The sequence below is a fragment of the Cyclopterus lumpus genome, chromosome 13, assembly GCF_009769545.1.
Source record: "Cyclopterus lumpus isolate fCycLum1 chromosome 13, fCycLum1.pri, whole genome shotgun sequence".
NCBI classification, from domain to species: domain Eukaryota; kingdom Metazoa; phylum Chordata; class Actinopteri; order Perciformes; family Cyclopteridae; genus Cyclopterus; species Cyclopterus lumpus.
The window spans coordinates 16,646,170-16,669,833 of record NC_046978.1 but is presented as its reverse complement, the minus strand read 5'-3'; the positions used below and the strand labels follow the sequence as shown (position 1 = coordinate 16,669,833).

The following is a 23,664-nucleotide window of genomic DNA, read 5'->3' as shown; positions in this document are numbered from 1 at the left end:
GGGGGGGGGGGGGAAGGACCGGGCCATGTGCATTGTTGATCTCCCCCCCCCCCCCTCTCCCCCCTCTTAACATTTTGAGATGACTGTAGCGCTTCAGACCGTTCCCATCGGTCAAACCCTGCATCCTGCACGCAATGTACTTGAGTGAAGAACTTCGGGGGGGGGGGGGGGGGGGTACATCGCGTAGATCCTACTTCACCCAGCGGGGTGTTTGAAGATGGAGCATCAAACTGGTGTTCTGGCTCCTCGTGGTAGGATCGCTAATATGTACACTTATAACTACATTAAAAAAAAAAGGGGCCGATACCACAAGCATAACCATATTTCACGAGACTCAAAATATCTACAAGTACATTGGTGTCAAGTCTGAAGCGCTGAATGAAGCTCTCCCGTAGCCTGAAGCCCACGCGGGGCCGACAAAATAGACTGAAATATCTCGCAGACACACCCCAACGTATAGCTTAATATAAAATATAGCATGAAAATATATGTTCGTATATAAGGAGTCTAGAACTTGGGCAATCGTGATTGAAGGGACCGGTGTTTCTTTGCTTTTGCTGTCAGGAGATGATGATGATGATGATGATGGTGATGATGGAGATGACGATGATGATACATTTCACGAGACTTCTGGACATGATCGGTGTTGACAGGGTACAGAAAACAAACAAACAAAAAAAAAAGAGTGCGAGAGTGATGAAAAAAAAAGGAAGTGAAAAATGAAACATGAATAAAGTGGACAGGGATGCGCTGACGGTGGTCTAGCATCAGCCTCTCAAAGTGTCCGGGGCTAATTGAGGTCTAATTGCAGTACGAGGACAAAAAAAAAAAAAAAAAATGATGAGATGCAACAGCTGTTTGGAGGTCAGTGTTTCAGGCAAGTCAATTTTATGTGCAAGAGGCCGTCTGAGCACCGAGCCGGATTATAGAATATAGAATATACCAACGCAAGACCAACACTTTGAGGTCAGTGGTGAGTCCAAACCAGAAGAGGACGGTCCTCCTGCCAGCGAGGTAAACATGTTACATCCCACCTGCCAGCCTTGGTTACAGATTCCTTCGGCATCAGTTCAACAAGCTTTACACCCACAGTGAGCTCAGGGTGCGCTCTCTTCTTTGCTCCCAAACTCTCGTGGCCTCGATCCGAGATCACCGGACACTCGAGAGACGTCGACGCGACACAAACTACATCAGGGGTTGAATCCGTCTCGGATGAGCAACGCGTTCTCCTCGGGGTGAAGTGATGAGCATCTCTCAGTCGGGACGACTTCAAGCGGCACTGCAACATACATGTGCATCGACCTAATGGGACTAAACATTTGTCTGCATGCATGCAAATAGTGGCTGCTGTGTAATATAAGCACCCGGGTGCACACCCACCGTGTACATGGCATACTGATTGAAGAGATGATTCCACTGGCTCTGCTAAATGAGGCAAATGGTCCTGTCCCCATGCACCGAGGGGCTCTCGGTGTGACAGAAAATCAACACCAAAAACGTGTCTGTGTGTGTGTGTGTGTGTGTGTGTGTGTGTGTGTCTGTGTGTTTTCGTGAATCCCAGTTGAGCACATGAAAATGAGAATCGTATTTGAGAGACAATAAGAATAAAAACATACATAAACAGTTAAATCAAGATGACAGTAAAAATATCAATAAAAAAAAAAAAAAACAATAGGCATGATAAACAACAACAATAACACAAAAATTATTCCAGTGTAAGTCAGTAATCTTTGTCCGTGTAAAAAAGAAAAGCTAAAAAAAAAATAAAAAAATTTAAAGTGCAGACCAAACCCATCTGCGTATTAAAACACAACAAAGAAAAAGACGACGACGAAGCAAGAGAGGAAAGAAATTAAAACATGCCGGACCATGCTGTGTACCACCGACAATAAGGGGGGGGGGTCTCTTCTCTGCACCGCAAGCACATCCTGTCTGGGACGGGAAAGGAGACAGAGGAGAGCCTCATGTCTGGTTGGAGAGAGAGAGATAGAGAGAGAGAGAGAGAGAGAGAGAGAGAGAGAGAGAGAGAGAGATAGAGAGAGAGAGAGAGAGAGAGAGAGAACGTCCTGACTCCGCCGTACGGAGGGGATGGAGATGATGCGGCGTATGTCGCGGCGGGTCGTTCTACTTCCCTCTTCGCGGCGTACCCTCCCTCACTCTTCTAGCTCAGGTAAACGGGGCGAGAGAGGGACGACGAGTGACGGGTCAGAATAAATTAAAAAAAGCGGTAACGTCTCCGGTAGCCGGTTCACTGTACATCGCTCAGCGTCTCACGCGTGCTCGTCACAGTTTGTAGCGGTTTATTATACACGTCTGATTCCAACAGGTCACTTAGGCAGGCCGTCGTTCCCGTGTGGGATCCTCCCACTTGTCCTTTCTCTACTTTCTCTTCCGCACTTGTGGAATTTCTCCCTTCTCCGGCCCTCAGTGGTGTTTCTACTAAACAATCAATTATCTTTTGCTTTCATCCGATTCCTTTTTTTCCATGCATATTCCAAACGTCTTCTTTCCTCATTGCGCCCCATCAGTCACTCCCCCTCCCTCTTTACAACGCAGTGTGATCAGGTTTCCACCCTCCGTCTCCTGTTTAAGAAGCTCCTCCCATCTTTCTTGGCCCCTCCCCTCTCCATCCGTTCCACGCATTTTGTCGGGTCACTGTTTCTTCTCCCGGGTCGTGATGGTGACCAGTTGCTTGGCAGCCTTGGCGATGTCGTAGGCGCACTGGATGACCTGCTGGGTGAGCAGCTGGTAGTCCACCGCGGGGCCCCCGGGCTCCGAGGGCGCCGCCTTGCGGCACTCCACCTGCAACCGCGAGGCGCTGGAAGCCAACAAGCGCAGGGAGCTGTGCACCGCGTCCAACGCCGGGCGCTACGGAGAAAGGAAGGGCATCAGCGCTCAGCCAGCATCGTGTCGGCATAGCGAGACCGAGGAAGAAGAGCGCCACCGGGACGAGGAGAGACAAAGAGACACAGGGAGGGGGGGGGGTAACTTACTCTGGGGAAGAGAGAGGCCATCTCAGTGACAGCAGAGTGGATCTTCTCGGAGCACGGAACAAAGCTAAAGAGGAGAGACGTAAGATCTTTAGTTTAGTCGAGGAGCAGAACGATTTAGGACGCTTTGAACTAGTACAGACCTTCTTTTTTTTTTAAATATACATCCAAAGTACGAGCACAACAACTCCCTCAAGAGTGTCTGTCAATGAGTCCTGTGACTCCCTGTGTTCTCTAAACTTGTCAGCGAGGATATAATGAGGATCGTTTCTTCTAAAAGACCCCCTTCTCACGCCTTACCTGTCGTGTTTGAACTCCTGAGCAGCCCTGAGCAGCTCCTGGATGTTCTTGGTCACCTGCTCGGTCTTCAGTATGACGTCCTCTGTGCAGGGCAAGGTGGGGTCTGGCTCCCACGCCTCCCCACCTCCCCCCTCCTCAGAATCCCCACGGCCTTCCTCCTCGCTGCTGCGGCCCATACTGACGACAGAGAAACCCATAAATACACCTTAATTAACACCTTGGAATAAATCAGTCACAGAGGACATGAACCCCCCCCCCCCTGTAACGCTGTCAGAGTCCAACATCTGAAGAGACAGCCTGCTGTTTTCTCATTAACAACCGTTAATAAAAAAATCATTAACCCTCTTAATGTGTGGACTGCTTAGTAAGAACACACAAACATGGAGCAAATATCAATGTTCAGAATGCTTTAATTAATGACAAAATGATATAATATTATTATTATAGAGAAGCCAAGCAGGACAACACTTAAAAGTAAGAGGAGAGCCAATCGGACTTTCACTATCGGCGTCACGTGCGATGAGCAATCAAATCGTAAAAATGTCCTCAAATAAATGGCACACTCATATCCTTTGCGTGTGCAATGCGGCGCGCTGACCTTAGCGAGAAGTCGTACGTCTGCGTGTTGTCATAGTCGCTGTCGGTGCCGCTGCCGTGCTTCTCCGATTTGGTCCCCTGGGGGAAAGAAACACGCTCCGTCAGGGCGATTATGACCTCACCAGTGGATGGGCAGAGTTCAACCAGAAGTCCAATAAGTTGTGCATATTTTTAAAAAGTTGTGTCAAATCATCAGTTAGAATATTCATTCATTTATTTAAAATTTTTAAAAAAAGCTAAATAATTTGGGGACGTTGACATTTGAAGCCCAATTTGGATGATGAAGTGTCCAATATTCTTATATATCTTTAGGGAGACTGATTTTGACCCAAAATCTGAATATGGAGTGCAGGATCGAGAAGGTCAGACACACTCACCATGTATCGGCCCATCTCGGTCGACCCAGACAGATGATGGCCCCCGTACGACGCCGGGCCCCCTGTGCCGCCCTTCCGTACCTGTGAAACGAGGTGGGACGGGGTAGAGAGGAAGAGAGTGGTGGAGGGATAGAGACAAGAGAGAGAGAGAGAGATGTGTGGACAAAAGAGATGGAGAAGGGTAATGAAAGATTAGCAGACGAAGAGATGGATGAAGAAAGAAAAAAAGAGCGAGGGGACAGAGGGAAGAGATGTTTTTTTTTTAGAAACAGCAGAAAAACAAGGATGAATGAGCCGGTGAGAGAAGCGGCGGATCAACTCGGCAGCTCACCCATCATCCCCTCAACATGCCTCTAGAGTTATAGCTAACACTGAAATGCTAAGAACACTAAACGGGCTGGTGATGAGGGACTGCACGTCACATCTCACATGGACTACACACAGACTAACGTTGATCTCCATGACGATGATGCATAACAAGCAGCAGTGGGTGCATCGTTGCATGTGGGAGAATCCTATGGCACTATTTGATTGAAATGGAAAACAATGACATGATATGAATGCTTACATCCAGAGGATGCACGGCTGCACTGCAGTGAGCGAGGGACAGACGGGTGGAGAGACAGACAGACAGACAGACAGACAGACAGACAGACAGAAAGGAAACAGACAGACAGGTAAATCTTTGTGTGTGGAGACACATACGTGGACACGACTCCGTGGAGGTCTCCCTAGAATATTCTGGGTGCTTTGTGTGTCTGCTTACCGTGGGTTAAACATGCTGCTGAATGCTAACACTGGTAAAAAAAAATGTCCTTCCCTTTTTGTGTGCGTGTGAGTGCATGAGCGTGTGTGTGTGTGTGTGTGTGTGTGTGTGTGTGTGTGTGTGGGTGCACTCACATGTGGGTGATCATAGCAAAGTCGAAATAAATTAAGCAGCAGTCCAGAAGCAGGAGCGCTAACTGGGAGGTTTAAAAAAGGGGTTGAGAAGGTAAAGATCAAAAAGGGTAAAGAGAAGGCCAGAGAGCGGAGAAATCAGAGGCGTCCCCAGCCAACCAATCAGAGAGCAGAATACCCAGTTCCCATCTTTCTCCTTAACGCCACATCTACGCACTTTCCCCTCCAGGGTGCTAGAAATCATAGGTCGGGGGCCCTCTGAGGCAAATTTTGTAATTTGTGATTCTGGGCTATGCAAAATAAACTGAAATTGGAATTGAATTGTTCTTAGACACACTTCACATTGGATTGGGGTTCATGCACGACTTTAAAGAGAAGGATCGGGAACTGAGATGCGGGGAGGGATAAAGTCGAAGGGAAATAGAGAGAGGTCAGGATTGGACCCATCAATCAGGCCAAAGAGAGCCAATCGTGGCCACCGAAAGGGAGGTGGGAAGTAGAAGGGGGGGCCGGGGGAGTTCTAACTTACGCTGGGTGTGTTGAGGGGCTGCAGGCGGGCTGCCAGGGAGTCCAGGACTGGGGGACCATGGGCCGTGGGGCCGGGGGCCGCCCCTGGCTCGTACATTGAGAAGGCCTGGCGGTCCCTTCGGTAGGAGTGGGAGTTGGGGGCGACTGAGGAGGGCACCGACAGCCCTGGGGGGTCCACTCCTGTCCCAAACCCACCCGGGCCCCCTCCGCCTACACCTCCTCTCATCCCGCCCCCTTGCCAGTGGCCTCCTCCTCCACCCCCTCCTCCTCCTCCTCCTCCTCCTCCTCCTCCGCCAGGTCCCCCTACCCCATGGCCAGCTGGCCCCCCAGCCTGCTGGCACCCCCGCAGCGCACTGTTCTCTGTCTGCATCCGCGTGATCTACAGGAGAGGAGGAAGGGAGCAAGGAGGGGTGAGAGGATGGAGGGAGGGATGGAGGAAAGGGGCATGGGGAGGTTGAAGGGAAGGGAGGGGGGTGTCAACTGAATGGTCAAAGACAAGCATCCAAAATCACAGGTACAGTAAAAAGGCTCACACATGTTAACTCACATTAGTACTGGGGAGGGAGGGAATATGTAGTAAAGGCAATTAAATAGGTTACATGTCGAAGTGGGAGTTAGGTTTTGGGAATGGGATGGAAGAACTTATAAATATGTGTATATACTGTATATGTGTTGTTTTCCAGGGTAAATGAGGGCTCACCTGCACTGAGGCACGTTAACCAGAGCATTTGTTATCCGCGGTGTTTGTGCACATAAGTGTGTGCTTACAAGTTCCCTCGCTCCTCATCCAAATGCCGAAAATAAACGCCTCGACTGAATCACTGGTTACATAAGCCGCCGCCGGCCGAGCACTAATGAAACGAGTGTCCGTCGCGGCCTCGCTCCATGTTGGAACGACGTCTGCTTCGGTTACTAAATCACACTGAAAAGGCTGTGACCGCGTTCATCTTCCAAGACACAATGGAGGCGACGACGAGACATGCACTGGTCTCTCCATCATCCTGCCCTCCTTCCGTCTGAATCCTTCCCTCCTCTTCTGATTTTATAATATCACTTTTATATATTTCAGGTTTTTATGTCGACCTAAGAAACCATTCATGCTGCCCTTTTTTTTCCCATCTCTCTTTCCTGCCCCCGTTTGTTCTCTACTTCTATCAAACAACGTAAGAAGTGAGCTAAACTCCCATTTTCTGCTTTCTCTCTGTACTTTTAATCACTCTTCCTTATGTGCCCGCCTGTCCTTTCCTCCTTTCCTCCTTTCCTCCAGACTGCCTACCTCCTTCTGGAGCCGCCGGAGCTCCTCGCTCAGGTTGTTGTTGACCTTCATCAGCTGCTGCACCTTGGCTTCTGAGGAGGCCAGGGCCTTCTTCACCTCCAGGTACTCCTGCAGGGTGATGGGGCCGTCTGACAGGTCTGATGAGTCCATGCTCTGGATCGATGGGACAGAGGGACGGACAGAAAGAAAGACAGAGAGGCAGAAAGGCACAGACAAAGTGAGGCTACTTCAGGGTAAAAAGCCAATGTGGAACACCTCATGAATGTGCCGTTAACGCTCCACTCTTATCTTATATACAGGATGTAACGTATGCAGTCTTTGATGCAGTACTATGAGGAAGGATTGGGGTTAAGAAGTATGACTTAGTGCCTTTTAAACTGGATAAAACACAGCTTACAACTGTGTGGGTGTGAGAGGAGGAGGGCTGGCATGCAGCCTGGAGGCCAGCACTACAGCTGATAGACAGTGGTGCCTCAGTTCTTGTTCCCAAGGCACCATCTGGCCCCACTTCCTGTGACCCTGGAGCATGCTAGACATAGTCACTCATGTCTATACCGCTCCCTAAAAGGCCGTCATTGACTGTTCTTAAAAGTGCTTTGTCTGCAAATTTGTCCTCCTCCTCCCCAATCCATTTGTATTTTACTCTCATGCCTCCACTCAGTACTATAGATAACACAAAACGTAACTCAATACACTGACTATGAATGCAGGCGCAACAAATATTGTATGTCTAGAGTGCAGATGAGAGCGGAACCTCACACTCGTGGTTTGCCAGAGTTCTGACCGATGAGGTAAACAAGTCCACAGGAAAAAAAAGGAGATAGTTACTGGTTCAGCTGTTGTTTACTTTGACATTTCTACCACTCCCACTCTGCACCATTTTTTTTTTTTTATATCTCACTCAATCTCTTCCTCTCAGCACACTCTCTCTCTCTATGAACAATGCCTCTCTGACAAGCACTCAGAGTAGCTGATGATGTCACTCAGGAGCAATGTGGCAGCCCTGACTGTGGCCACTCCCCGCAAAGCATGCTGGGACAAGCAGTCATGAAGAGGGGAAACCATGGAACATATCTTTCAGAGCTAATGCAACTGCTTTTCTAAAAAATAATAATGATTGAAAGGAACGCGACTGAATTGTTTTGAATTGAGTGACATTTAAAAACTCCCACTTCCCCCAAAAAAAATGTATGTGACAAGATGTACATTGGTCTGTTTCGGTACGTTACCTTTGCACGGTTGCTGCGTTGCGTGTTGTTGTTGTTCTGCGTGGTCAGCTCGCTGTCTGTGTCTTCATCCGACGCTACGCTGTCGTAGTCATGCTGGTCATCATCGATGCCCAGATCTAACGTGTCTGGCAAGGCAAACGTGTGGATCTATTAGTCTAAACATTAAAGTGTATCAGCCCTCCTCTGTCTGCTTCATCTGCTTTAAAGAAAGGTCCGACTGATCACTGAATTTGGGGCCAGCTTTCCCCCCCCCCCCCCCCCCCCTGGAGTTTAAAAGCTGGTTTCACACAAGAACCAGTTGTTAGAGGCAAAGGAGGTCATTTAAAGTCTCTCTTCAAATAAAGATGTGCATGTAAATGTAACTCTTTAACAACCAATCCTAAAGGAACCACCAAGTTGCTGGACTGGATCCAGTTCAACGTGTTGCTGCTTGGGACGGTAATCACGTTTGCGTCTAAAATGTTTGAGTTTTTTTTTTGTTGCTATTCTTTAAAAAGCTTTATAATTGCCTTCAGCCCTCCGTCCCTTCCTCCCTCCCTGTGTCTCACCAGTAGGGCTGCTGAGTCCTTTCCCCTGCTGTCTCCTTTTGGCGTCGCTCAGGATGTCGATGATGAGCGTGGCGAACTCCCGGGCGTTGAAACGAGCCAGCTTCTGGCGGCCCTGAGAGCGGAGCGAGGCGGGGCGAGTTAGAAAATCGGGATTACTGGCATGAAATGCAAAAGTTGTCTCATCAGTTGTGTGGAATACAGATACAATCCAGCCGCCTTGTGGGACGACTGTGGTCAACGACCATGTGCTGTGGAAAAATACAGTCATGCCTAACATCATCATCACACACACACACACACACACACACACACACACACACACACACACACACACACAATCAGGATTGCGCTCACACATACACAAACAGGAGGAAAGAAACTGCTGAACTGGAAATACTGCAAGGAGCGACGTGCTATTCATACCGTACTCTGGGAGACAAAAGCAGGTAAAAAATGCTGTGTGTCTCCCCCCCCCACCATATATAGACAGCAGGCACTGACAGATCACAGTGAGCCGGCCACTCAGGGCGGAGCAAACGTGAGCAGCGCAGGTGTGTGTGTGTTTTTTTTTTTTTTTTTACGGTGTGTGTTAGAAGTCAATGTTTACACTAATGAGCCACACAGATGAGGAGGAACTGTGTGAGAGGACGTATGGGATTTCTCTCACAGAGAGAGAGAGAGAGAGAGAGAGAGAGAGTGAGGGGGGAGAAGCACAGATGGATTACATCATTTCCTCATTTTTCACGGGCGAAGAACATCGCTCGTTAATTTCACAACACATTCTCGGCTTCTCCCCAAAACACATACGCGGGCGGTCCAATGGTCCAAGATATGCATGTGCTCTTGTTGTTCTATCCCCTTAGTTTGCAGTTGTAGGACTGTGCACAGGTAAGAAATATCTGCAACACAAACGTATACGAGTACCCGCATGCCACCTGTAGGTGTGTGTGTGTGTGTGGGAAGGAGTGTGCGTGCATGTTTACCTGGTTGCGCGTGGCAGAGTATTCAGGATTGACGGGCAGGAAGGGCACCGCGCTGCGCTCGGTGACCAGCGTGCTGTGGTTCTGGGTCGTAAGCCAAACTGGAGACACAGATATGGAGCAAAGAATAAGTCTGTGTCAAGTGTGAGTGTGAGTGTGAGTGTGAGTGTGAGTGTGAGTGTGAGTGTGAGTGTGAGTGTGAGTGTGTGTGTGTGTGTGTGTGTGTGTGTGTGTGTGTGTGTGTTTAACAAGGAGCACCTAGTCCATCCACCCACACATGCATACAAGCATAAACAAGAGCACAGTGAAAACCATACAGAAGAACCTAAAACTGGATTCAGGCCCCTATAATCCACCAGTTTGAGGCTTTGAGCCCTGCCTGTGTGTGTGTGTGTGCGTGTGTGTGTGTGTGCGTCTTTGTATCCTTTCCACTTACCTGCTGTGTTTCTGTCAGAAAGCAAAATTTGACTGCTACTGCTACTGAAGGAAAAGAGAGAGAAGAAAGGGGGAAAAAAGAGAAGGAGACAAGGAGGAGGAGGAGAGACTCAAGAATTTCTGAGGCAGTTCCTCAGTTCCTCACTCCGTCTCTCCTCCTCCTCCTCCTCCTCCTCCTCCTCCTTTTCATTTTCTCCTCCTCACTCCGTCTTTCAAATGTACTCTCTGTTCTCTCAACATCTACTTTCTCTTCCTCTTTTCTTCTTAAAGTGCATGTTGGTGATGTCTTGTTTTCTATTACTTTCAACGTCTCGCTTCCATACAAGGAAGAAGGACACATCTCCTTCATAGAGGGGGCAACAGGAGGCAAGGGAGGAGAGTCGGGCTCACCTGCATCGTTTTCTCGGCGGTCTACCTCGTCATAGACGTCCATCGCTAGCTCCTCAAACAGTCGGTTGTTGAGCTGTCGCACGCACACACACACACACACACACAATAAATATCATTGACAATAACACTCCTAAAATCATGTATAATATTACTATTTTATTTTAGTATCAATTAGGCACTGCTGTTCGTATATCTTCTTATGCACTTTTAACTCTTGTATTTACATTTTTGTTGTTGTAATTTTACTTGAACTATTTGTGTCGAATTGTTACCGTGTATATATATTTAGCTTACTCATTGCTATTCTATTCTATTATGCACTGGTGTCAGTATTACTTATTTTACTCTTGGTAATTTGTATTCTATTCCTCGTTTATATATCCATGTTGTAATATCTAATCAAAGTTTGGCCTAAGAGTTTAATAAAGTTCAATCTTATCTTTATCTTATTCATGCCAAAACTTTTGCGTCTTGATTTGTGAGTACTTCAAGTACTTTAAATGTTGATAACCAACCGTCAGATCTCAGTTTTTTGGAGTACTGAAATGTGGGGCTGAACAGATGGCCCTGGAGCGGACAAACATCATTTTGGAACGGGAAATCTGGCCCATACACCAACCAACTTTTTTTGAACCCATTTTATTTTTAATTACTCTCGACACACGAAAACCTGCCAAATCTATTGACCGAAAACGTGGCCATTTCTTCGCAACCGTCTGTAGAAATGTAATGCACGATGTTCGACAAGTCGACATTTAAAAAATCTCACAATTCAATCCGACTCACCGCTTGGAGCTTCTTCTTGGCCGCCTTGGCCAATTCGGAGAGGTCCAGACTAAAAAGAAGAAAAACAAGTCAGACCGTCACCACAAAGACGCAGTGGAACAAAGAGACGGAGGGAGGAAGACATGGATATGGAGAGAGTAGCGGGAGGTGAGGGGATGGGACGGGTGTTTGGTTGGAAGAAGGGGGGACAGGGAGCGGGAGGGAACCTTTAGGGTGGGATGCCTTGGGTGCCGGATCGAAAAGGGCTCCATGTAATGCAGGCTGACCTTCTAGACCTGACATCAACTCTCTGTACAGTCAAAGCGCATCTGGGAGTTTAGCGAGCGACAGCTAGAGCGCTAAGAACTAGCGTAAAATAGCTTCACATATTTACGTCAGTCGACTTTCCTACCACACGTCGCTCGACACTCAAATCCATGTAATGGGGTGTCATTTCAGTTTCCTGCATTATCTTAAAATAGTATTTCAGGTCAAATCTTATTGTTTATGGGGCCACTAAAGTGAACATATAGATGGTGTGATTCTCCTAGAGCACAGCAACACCTTACTTACTGCCCTCCGCCACTCTATTTCCTTTCAGCTGTTAGTCCTCTAGATTTTATTTCCTCATAACTAGCTGTGCAGCTGTATTTTCCCGCGATAGCGGATGAAGGCCTAACAATCTTCCCCACTGTATAACCGCTAAAAGGAAGAGATAGGCACATTGTGGTCCACACAATCTATAAAAGATGGGGTAGCAGACAGAGGGAACTGAAATGAAGGAAGAGATTCTGGGAGGGGTGGGGTGGGAGGGGGGGGAATAGGAACAAGGAAAGTAAAGATACCTCTGTGTTGGGCACTTAGGACGAGCTCTGGCTCCACCAAGCGCAGCGAAATGGAGAGAACAGAAGACGAGTGAGAAAAAAGGAAGAAAACAGACAGAAAGAGGGGCAGAGAGGCCACATCAAAAACGCTTCAATTGGCATTATCAAGAGGATCCATTTACCAGAACAGATGTGAGTTGGACGGCAGCTCAGAGGTAAGACGCACTTAAGCAACAAATACTTACTTACATATGCAAGTGTATTTCTGGGCTACTTCTCTCACTCAGCTGAGAATACCCAGCACACATCAAATATTTGAAAGGAGCAGTGTCACTTAGCGCTGAACTTGAAATATTGTGTATATATATATATATATATATATATATATATATATATATATATATCGCACTTCTGCCCCTCTCAAAATCAAACCTGCCTTTTTGGATTAATAAACCAAGCGCACCTCAAGTGTCTAAATCATCGCGGGTACCTGTAATAGCTCAGATCGGCATTCACGATAAGCAGGCATCGCTTTCATGGCGATGCCTGCAGCCATCCTTTAATTACCTTGGGGTTACACACACACACAGTGGTGCCACCATCTGGCCAGAGCACTAAACTGCATCAGTGTCGGGGCGCGTCCACGCCAGGGAGACACGGTTAAAAGAGCAATAGAAAGTATGCCGAGTCAGGTAGCTACGAGGTTCAAGGATGCTAACAGAGACACTGCATGCAATCAAACCGGAGCCGGCAAGGCACTCCTGAGCAATTTATTACAAAGATCTCATGTCATGGTGCATACCTGTCTGCCATTTGAGGAATGATATAATGGCCATTCTTGTGATCTGAGGAGAGGTGGGAGGTAGAAGGAGAAGGGGGGGGGGGGGAAAGGAAAGAGGAGAGGAGAGGAGACTGAACAACTGGATAAAAGCTACCGCATATGTCACTGAGGTTAACTGCAAAAGGTACAAGGGGCGTGTGAGGTGCGGCGGGTTACCTGGACGCCGTCCACACAGGTAGAAAGCGAGTCTGTCCGTCAGTTCGTACTGACACTCGACCAGCCGCTCTGCGAGCTCTATGTGGCCGGCCTGCCTGCAACACAGACACAAACAATTCTACCTTCTTGTCGGTTTTTTTTTTTTTTTTTTTAAATACGATAGCAGATTTCATTTGAGATTTCATTTAAATGCGAACCTCGCGTAGTCCATAGGCGTGCGTCCGTTGATGTCAGGCGCTCCGGGGTCAGCGCCGTACACCACCAGCAGCTCGGCCTGCAGGATCTGCCCCGCCTTGGCTGCCACATGGAGCGGGGTGGTGCCTTTCTCCTGGAGTTAAGACACACGCAGACAGAGTCAGGACAAGAGATCCGGCATAAAGAGAGTGGCTAGAACAGCGTGGCTCATTTTCTCGATGAAGTGAGTCAGCGGGTAGATTTATTTTATTTTGTTTCCCTTACCGGGTGGAAGAAGTTGGCCTGCGCGCCGAGTGACAGGAGCCGAAGACATGTCTCCAAACTCCCCGTCCGCACACTCGAGTGCAGTTGCTGATAGAGAAGCAACGAGGAGAGGAGGGAGAGGGACACAGAGTGACGGGGGTGGAAATGAATAAACGTCACTAAGAGACAGAAACAGGCAGTATCACCTCGTCGATGGAGCACCGCAGCATTAGACATCATTACATCCTGCTGTGTCATTCAGACCACTTCCTGCCAGGGAGTTAGTGTGCATGAGTGTGTGTTTGTGTGCGTTTTCTTTTTAAATAAAACATAATTTGTGCTTACACATGCAGTTCGGCAATATGGCAATATCAAAACGGGCTAATTATGCCGATATCCTGCTGTGAAATGCTGAGCCCTCACCTTACTAAGGTCCTTGGTAGTGACGCCATCATCGTCACGGCAGGGCAGCTTGTGCACAAAGGCCAGCATCTGGTACTTTGCTCTGATGAACTCTGACTTAGTGGGACTGCAGAAGAGGAGAAGATAAGACGGTTAACGCGGAGAAGAAGAACAAGAAAAATAAATACAATTGTTCCACGCCGTTGTTATAGAGCCAAAAATAAAACCCACATGCATACACAGGGTGTATACACATGCATCATTTTTTGTAGAGAGATGTCAAAGTGAGCGCTCTGAGCAGTTAGGGGTTGCTCAAGGGCAACTCGGCAGTACCCAGGAGGGGAACTGGCCCTCTCCAGCTACCGCTGAGACAACAGCTGATTTGTATGTTTGACTGAAAAGCAGTTTGAGCTTTTGAGTTCCATTTTCCGCCTTTGATTCTTTCTCTTAGATGAAAATCCCACCCATAAATCAAATGTCAAAATAAAAAAAAGACTGCGGTTTCTCAGGCAGGCCTGAGTGGGGTTCCTTCCCATCTTACTGAATGAGGCAGAACTGACGGGTTACTACTGCTTGTTTTACAAAGACATTTAAGAGATTGGGCAGGAAGTGCTTCCACACATTGGTGACATGACACATGAGAAGAACCGATGCAGGACTCCTGGTCTCTCGACACGTCCCATTGCCACATTTCAACCCAAAGGAAGCCCTACGAACCAACAATGACGAACCCTACCCTACTCTAGATATACAAAAACCCTGAGAACAGAACAATATTCATGAGTACAAGAAGACCATTGAGGGCATTAAGGAACGATTGGGTGAAACAGCTCTTCACCACTGCAAACACCGGTTGAAGGTTATACAACATTCCTGTGCAACAGGGATAATCATTTCCCACAGCAAAAGAGGGATAGTTTTGTTCTATGTATTTGGAGTCCGGCGGGGAGTATACTTACTGGACTTTGTCCTGGGGGTTGGGTTTCCTCCGACCGCTCTGTACCTGAGCAGGGTCCAGGAGACTGTGTTCCCATATTGAGTTGGCCCCGTTACTGGCCAAGGTCTGAACCATCTGAAACACACATGCAGCAGTGACTCAGTGACGCACCAACATCAAAATAAAAATAATCTGGAGTCAGTTTACAGCCCAAATGCAATATTCGATTGCAAAATTTGCAATATACATTTTTTTTTTTTTTTAAAGAAGCTGTACAAATAGATGCATATGCATAGATTTAAACATAAATAGAAACATTTAAATTAAAATTAAAAATTGGATTTGCTTCCTCGGTGCAGAGTCAGATTTCTGTACTAGTCATCGCCTTCTGTGGTAGTATTCTGGGCCTCATGCAGTGCGTTTGCCTCAGCTTAATTTACCCTTTCCATCACTCTTCATTGCTCAGCCTTTACCTGCAGGAGTGCGGGAGGCCATCCGCTGTGCCTCAGGTGCTTGACTATGGAGATGTGGCGGCCTAAGCTGCGGTGGACTGAACAGCATTCATCACAGATCAGGACCCCTCGGTTGATACTGGTCCAGCCCGGGTCTGACGGGGAAACAGAAATTAGTTTTATAAATGATTTATAGTATTTATAAGCCATATAAAACTGGGTGTGATGGTGAGACTTTTTAGCATTGTAATGAGCAACAGGCCAACACTCCACGATACGTCTTTTAAGTTTCACAAATTAAGAGGATTTTGGGAAACAGAATATTCCTCACTGCAAGGAATAAGCAAGAAGAACATGCTGAATTATGCAATAACAATAGTCATATTTTACTGAGATTAATTTACAGTATTTAGACATGAAATTCAATATCTCAGTATGATTGTATGAAAAACATACACATAATACAGAATTATCAGAGGATGCCATGTGGAAGTATCAAATTACCTGGATTAAAATAGATCTATACACTAAATATTCCATATGCTGGGTTGTACTGTTGCTCCCCATGGCCCCTTGAGTTGTTAATAATAAATGAATTTAGGCACAGAGCACTGCTTTGGTAGAAGCGCTCACCAATGTAGGGCTCAATTTAACCTAGAATTATTTTATTTATATATATGAACTGTGCATGCTTCAACAAGCATACAGAGTCACAAGCAGCTTGGTACGCCAAATGTCAGCTCTACAAGTTTTCTACAAAATCCAAAGTTTCCATAACAACATTTGGTATTTGTTTTAGTCTGTTCCGTGTGATATTACAGTGGCGGGCGTAATGCTGGTGGGGGATGTACAGATCCCATTTTTCGACTCGTCATGGGAATAGATGAATGTGAAATGAGGTAAGAATGGGCGTTAAAGCAGCTACGGCCCAAATGCCAGTTTACTGACACTGGCAGACCAGTCAGAGTCTGGGTCACACACACACACTACATCTGTATTACTCACTCTCAGGCAGGGATAAAACTGTGAGGGCTTAGGGTATTAATGGAGCTAAAATAGTCCATCATCAGATGAACTGACACGCTACAAGTCTCTTTTTTCGCCCGCAGAAAACGTAGCGGCGATGCAAAATGACTTTGATAAGAGCTATAGCCTAGTTTAGAACAGTAGCCCGTGGGCTCGAAAGGCTGGACTGCAGCAATTTAATTCCTTAATCTTCGTAATAAACAAAAGAAACGCCCAAAGGCCACGCTATCTGCCTGTCTCGCTGGATCAATATGAGGATACCCTATTAGGCTATTAACCCTGAAACTAATGGCAGCGGGTATTGGCCAATTCTGCAGCGTGACATCATTAACCTAAAGTTGGCCTGATTCATCATGTTAATAAAACATTAACATTTGTTTTTGTAACCGTCACTCAAGCCTGCGTGAAAACATGTATCACAACGAGTATGAAATGGTGAATGAATCATGCTGAAATAAACACATAATTTGTCGAGTAACTGGTACGTTTCTATACTCGCTTTATCACCTCTTACGTTTTTTTTTTTTTAAACTCGACCAAACGGCAACAGTAACATAGCACGATAAAGGAATCCGAGGCCACCGTCATGCTGCTCTAAATGCTTGCATGAGAGCTTCTTATACAATTGCATCTGTGCTCAATAAAGAGTTTACTATCATGACAACGTGATTCATTGTTGCTATAAACTGTGCAGATTGCCACAGCATGACATTAAAGCCTCCTGAGGCTTGGCATTGGACTGGGAGTCGCAGTCGTCCTTTGTCGCCATGCCATCGACACAAAAGCTGGGGCAGTAGGGAGGTGGCTCGTCACCGGTGGCTAGGTCAGCATTTTGCAGAACGCACTGCGTGTGTGTGTGTGTGTGTGTGTGTGTATGCGCGCTTGTCGTCATAACGATAGATGAAAGGAGCTGATGGTAATAGAAGAAACATACAGCGAATAACAAGTTCACCAACGCAAAAACAAGACCACCACCGTTATGGAAATGAATCGGAGAAAACTCAAAGAAAGAAACAGTTACCTTGCAACATACACATACACACACCTTTTCTCAAACAAGACTCATTTGTCAGGGACATCACACAAACACTGTGAATTTGCTATGGCGTTCAAGGAGAAGCACGTTGGTTAGTTAGTGCTGGTCAGTTTGTGAAGTAGGGAATGCAGATGAGGGGGCAGGAGGACAGACAGCAGGAGGGGGAAGTCAATACAATAGGAGCAGGGAATAGGTTCAGGTCAGAAAGCAGAAGTGAGGCGCAGCCAGCGAGCTTCTGGAACACTGAGCAGGAGGGCTCATGACAGGTTTGCACACACAGAGACAGACTCCACTATCAGGGGGAGCAGCTGGGAAGAGGGCAGCTGTAGTAATGCATGTACAGATGAATGAATGAATGCAAGCAGCACACACAAACTTCAAACTAGACATGAGGGCATGTGAGGCTGCAAGGTAGAGAGGCATGGGAGGGGAGGTAGGTTGAGAAGGTTGATTTGGCACAACCTCACTTTCTGACAAACACAGATAAGGGTAAACGAGGTAAAAAAGAAATCTACAAACAAGAATACTCATTGCAGTGGTCATACACATTGCATAGACAGGTGGTGTTTCAACCTATGTATTCCTTTGGACTTCATATCGACTCGGGTTAAAAAGGTTCCACTTTGAGGTGGCTTTCGACTGAAATAGCTCTGTGAAAACTGTGAAATACATTTAAATAAATGGAGTATTTTGCAGAAACTCAATCAGATAAGCTCTTTTTGTCTTTCTGGGGAGGGGAAACTACCAATAAACTAACGTCATATTCCCGTAAAGCGACTAAGTGAATCTGCTCAGCAGTAACTTGCTGTTTAGCAAAAGTTAGCCGGACTAGCTAACACTGAAGCTAAGCTAGCCGGGGTACACAGTCTCAAAACGCCGCTGTCAAGAGCCAAGATTAAACCAAACGTTTTTTATTATATATTTTGTTAATGCAATCGTGATAATAATACAATGTGTGTACGCTAAAAATGTGCAATAACAGCTAGCAATGCAGTGAGTCAAAAGCGGCTGCTCGCTAGCGAAGCTAAGCTAACGCGATGAGAAGTCTGCCCCCGGTTACGAGAAATCAAAACAAACGTCTCTTCAAGTAGGAAGGCGACATAAATCTGACGCTCACGTCCGATGCAGACAATTAGGCGGTGGTCCTCGCATACGTTCTTGCTCAAATAAACATGCATATGAAGCCGTTTAATTAACGTCGGGCAGTTTATGACAGTTTTTTTTCTCCTCCCGTTGTGATAACACGCCTATTTTTTACTGTTTATTTTGGGCCTAAGCGACGCTTGGGCGCCCTGGCCGTTTTCCTGCTCTGCGGACCCGCCGACAGTGACAGCAACTTCGGCCCTGTCGCCACCACCGCATTCGCCCTCCCGACGTATTGTTCAAGTAAAGTGGTCTATTTTGTTTATTTATATTCCTCCTCGCTCCCTACCTGGCGCACTGCAGTCGGCGCAGACCTCCGTCCTCTGTAGCTTCCTTGACATCTCGAAAGTCGCTGAGATCGAGAGATGGATGTCGGCGATGATGTGGTTGTTTCGCCCTCACTCCCCGGAGCTACCCCGGCCGACGTCTGCTGTCTACCGACGCGGCCCTTGAATCCCCGGAAGCCGGGTGGTGCGATCGGTTTTCCCGGCCAGCTGACAGTTGGATTTCCCGGTTTGCTCCTGCGGGTCTCCTCGCCCACGTCCACTGCCGAAGTCAAGTCTGGAGCCGGGGCTACGCGAACATAGTGGCTCTGGCCGTTTGCATGAACCTCATAACGGAATATTTACTAAATCTGTTCGCTGCATTGCCTGCAACTCACCGAGAGACGGCAGCTCTCTACCTGTCAGTTTCCGCACACACACACGCACACACACACCCCCAACATCCCTGCAGCCTACCTTCGGAGGGGCAGGGATGGGTGAGAGGGCAACAATAAGCCCGTCGGTCATTAGGTGGGGTGGGCTTTCATGGACATCAAACTCAAACATAGAAACATCAACTCACCAATATATGTTGTTCACATGTTGCTAGATATTTATATATATATATATAAAAAGGGGAAATAAACACACTTTACTTGACAGAAAAATGTGATGCAAAAAAAGAGTATATATATATATATATATATATATATACTTATACTTTTTAAAAATATATACTTATTTTATCTCCTTAAAACATCAATATGAGGATTGGTTCAGTAATAGCCTATATTTACTGCAGATATCTCGCATCTGTGAACTTGTCATTATAGGCAAACTAGCAACAGATGAAAGGACCATTCTGCTTTTTTTTTAAAAACATTATAACGAGCATACCTTTGACAAAACTTTTGTTTTTTAATTTTTAATTTAATTTTTATAAAAAATAAAATAAAAACCACTTGTGTTGCTATTAATATTATTACTATTTTGTTATTGTTAATATTATTAATCCTGCTGTTATTGCCGTTTATAATAATGTTGTTTCCATTTCTGTTTCCACACACACACACATTTTAAAACACATATTTAACTCAACATGGGACACTGACAGAGACAAAATATGGATTTGATTTAAATAAAACCAACTATGTAACAAAACAATGTGCATATGCCTACAACTATTGAATTGCAGTCAATGTGTTCTCCCCCCATCACTACTTCAAGGTTCCTGTAGGGGGTTATGCTAAATAGTTTCCTTTTAAACATTTGTATATAATTTGTGTATAATTGGCATTTATATTTTTACCTCCACATTCTGGACAGCGGATTGTCTGAGTGTGCGCACATTTCATCGCAGCTTGTCAACGCATCTCTCTCTCTCTCTCTCTCTCTCTCTCTCTCTCTCAGTCACCACCGGATGGGAGGAGAGGAGGAGGATAGATGCGTTGGAGTAGGCAGGGGAGAAAGAGAGAGGGTGGAGGGAGACTGGTAGTTAAGAAATAAAGGTGTAGCCGAACACGGAGACAGCTCAAACGAGGGGTTCGCGTCTATAGATGCTTCTCACTGGGCTTTGCGGCTTATTCTGAGAGGAGCACTGGTTCTGACGCGCAAGGCTGCCCTTATACGCCGTTGGGCATCACCGCCGATAAAAGGATGATACGTTTGATTATATTCAGCGTGAATTGATAACAAAGTCTCCTTACAATCCACAGTTGAGAAAGAGGAGAGGGAGTGAGTGTGTGTGTGTGGGGAAGGGGGGGGGGGGTTGCAAGCTATGATCCGAGGATGATTTCTGCTAAGAAAACTCCGGAGAAGAGTCGTTATCCTGTCCACTATTTGGTGTGGCACAACAAACACCGGCAGCTGGAGAAGGAGCTGGCAGCGAACGAGCAGGTGAGACGGCGACGAGCGATCACACGCCAGACACGGGGGGGCCTATAGTGTCTTCATTATACGCGTTTGTATGGGGCGTGTGGGTCCGTGGGTCCACTGGAAGGGGTGGCAGATGCCATCCACGGAGCACCTCGGTCCAGAACCTGCATGGTCTATAGCGCAGTACACGGTCATCGGTGGATTGGATGGGGCACACGTGTGTAGACATCCTCCGACTTTCATTTCACACATGTTTTTCTTTAAGTGCATTCACATCGAACGTGACAGACTTGATGGATCTGTGTTATTTTGGACGTGAAATATATATTTGAATATAGGGGAAGTTGTAACTGGAGTTTATTCCTGCAACTGCAAATGACTGTGTGTGTGTGTGTCTGTAGGTGTGTGAGTGTGTGCGTTTGGCTTATCAGTTGGGCTTTATGCCTGTGTATAAGCAGAAATATTGCGTGATCTCGCTCAAAATTGTAGTCTTTCTCCCCACCCCACCCCACCCCCTCCCCCCATCCTCCCCATCCTCCCACCCCCCTCACAAACCGTGTTTGAGTGGGTAAGACAATGCAGATACTGAACATGTGGGCGAACAGTTGCCAACCACCACCACCACAGTACAAACAATAGAAGCATTACAGTATTGGGTTTCCGGAGAAGATGTTTGTCCAAATCAAAAAGCATGGCAAATTATTTTCACCCACCGGTTAAATTGAAGTACTTCAGCTTATTGGGTAATATATGATAATATGATAAGATTTACACTGTTTCAGTTATTTTCTTTTCGAAAATGCACTGAAGCGCTTTGCCTTTATACTAGAGATGCTCTCCAGGTTAGCAACCAAACAGAATTCGGAGTGCATGCATCGCGCATCGAGACGCCACACACACACACACACACACACACACACACACACACACACACACACACACACACACACACACACACACACACACACACACACACACACACACACACACACACACACACACACACACACACACACACACACACACACACACACACACACTTCCCTGCTCTTACCTTCTCGTGGTTACAAAATCACAAGCCTGCAAGCTTTTCCTTTACAACCAAAAGGTCACGCCCGTGCCCCAAAGGCAGCTATCAATCGGTTTACCACAATGCATTTACAGGAAGAGCATGCAAGTGACCGTTACCATTTAATCCGTGACCATAATTATAACTTGTTGGCAGATAAATGCATGTCCAAACTAAGTACACCTCACAGGGAAGAGGCTCTAAGTATGGACCAAGACCTCTATTACTCAAGTCAATGTCTGAGGTAACGCCAGCACGTCTTTCCTTACAGTCAGTTTTGACACGTCAACATTATTGGATGGATTGCCATGAAATTTGAAACAGAGCCATTTGAAACTAGAATATAATTAATTCCAAAAAGTGGTCCAGAACTGATTGACAGGATGACTCTAAAACCCGTGACCGGAACAGGTCTCGGCTGAGATTCACGCTGATGTGAAATCATAAAAATGCTGCAAATACATTGATTATTAACACATGGTAATACATCACATCAGTCTGTCTGAATTGAAACTTTTTGGGTGTGTTGTTTGGGTTACACAGAGACTCAATAAGTGAGTCCTTGCAAACCCCAATATCATTCATTTGAATCTATAAATATTATATGACGCAAATGTTATTGCTCCTATGCCACGCATTTGAACCCAGGACCTCATATTGTATCTTAAACGTAGCCACCGTCTTGTAGTTATGCTCCTTGTGCAAGAACAAATACGTTGAAAGTGTTCAGAATCCAAAAAGATTAGATGTTAATCCGTAGTAAAGCTTTGATTAATCACTCTTGTCTTTGCACTTGTTTAGGATAAGGACTCCTGGTTATTATAATTATCCGTGTAGATCCAACTATCATGTCATATATGATGTCATGTTGTTCACCACAGTAGAAACACACACACACACAGTATATGTTTCAATGAATCGGCTGGCTTTTTGACTGCATTGTTTTTTGGGCGTTGAAGCTGCTCAATGCTTTTCAAAAGAAAGAACGAAATAGAAACGAGGGTGAAAGGCAGTGAATAGGAGTTTGTTTAGTTTCTCCATTTTTCTACAACAACCATTATTACTCGCTGAGGCATTCTCCAAGACCCTACACCTCAGTTCACAGCTATTTGTGTCAGAAGGTAGATCAGAGCAAGTAGTGAGGAGGCAGGTAGTAAACAACAAAGAGCTTCACTTCTCTCTTCTCCGGTTCTCCTCTTTATGGTAATGAATTTTCTGCTCAGTCTAAAACTGTAACTATTCAAACGACCTCTGCACCTCTTGCTCTCCTGCTATTGCGTGTGTTTGTCTCTATGTATTCGTGTGTGCGTTCATGCACATGTAACTATGCATCGTGTTGTCCAACGCAGTGCTTTTCTTTTGCATAGTCGAACATTTTAAATCTTCAATTCATTTAGTATAATGTCAGCGTCACATCCCGAAATTTGTTTGACATCCACTTTACGTCACTAAGTAGATGTCATCAACATGCTGCTTAAGCGAGGCCGGCACACACACACACACAGAAACACACACACACACATACACACACACACACACACACACACACACACACAATAATGAACAAAGTGAACTTCCCTTAATATGTAAAATAGTAATCTCTCTGCAGCTGCTGAAAGGTCAACTCTAGTAAACCAAGACTCCAATATTACCTGGCCAAGTACGTGCCAGCCCTAGTTGGCCTGCCTGTCGTGCATAACGGACATTGTGTCCCATGCATTGACTGGATTTATTGAACATATTCTCTTTGGATGAATCTTTAGCTGACAACGATATCTTACGTGCACTTGAGATACACAGATACACGTGGCAGACTGAACTGACTTCATGATCCGCATCAGTCGTGACATAGAAAACGACTGGGAGGAGCATATGCTGTAGACAAAAAAA

General features: G+C 46.1%; 2 protein-coding genes across 3 annotated transcripts in view; one reads left to right on the top strand and one right to left on the bottom strand.

Moving 5' to 3' along the window:
• On the bottom strand, nt 1-19,297 carry git1 (G protein-coupled receptor kinase interacting ArfGAP 1). Its single transcript, XM_034548249.1, has 21 exons — nt 18,857-19,297; nt 15,384-15,517; nt 14,933-15,045; nt 13,995-14,100; nt 13,593-13,679; nt 13,331-13,461; nt 13,134-13,228; nt 12,939-12,981; nt 12,158-12,184; nt 11,334-11,382; nt 10,548-10,620; nt 9,726-9,823; nt 8,743-8,854; nt 8,195-8,319; nt 6,966-7,118; nt 5,691-6,068; nt 4,265-4,345; nt 3,889-3,965; nt 3,291-3,467; nt 2,994-3,057; nt 1-2,868 (listed from the first exon to the last, which is right to left on the bottom strand). Exons 1-21 carry the CDS (start codon nt 18,906-18,908, stop codon nt 2,653-2,655), a joined length of 2,391 nt encoding a protein of 796 aa, XP_034404140.1. The 5' UTR covers nt 18,909-19,297; the 3' UTR covers nt 1-2,652.
• Nucleotides 19,298-20,618: 1,321 nt separating this feature from the next.
• ankrd13b (ankyrin repeat domain 13B) overlaps nt 20,619-23,664 on the top strand; it is a 30,635-nt gene continuing 27,589 nt past the window's right edge. For both annotated transcript variants that reach the window (XM_034548553.1, XM_034548552.1), the window contains exon 1: nt 20,619-20,726. In XM_034548553.1, the coding sequence (XP_034404444.1) occupies nt 20,619-20,726 (108 nt within the window). The remainder of the gene's footprint in view (nt 20,727-23,664) is intronic.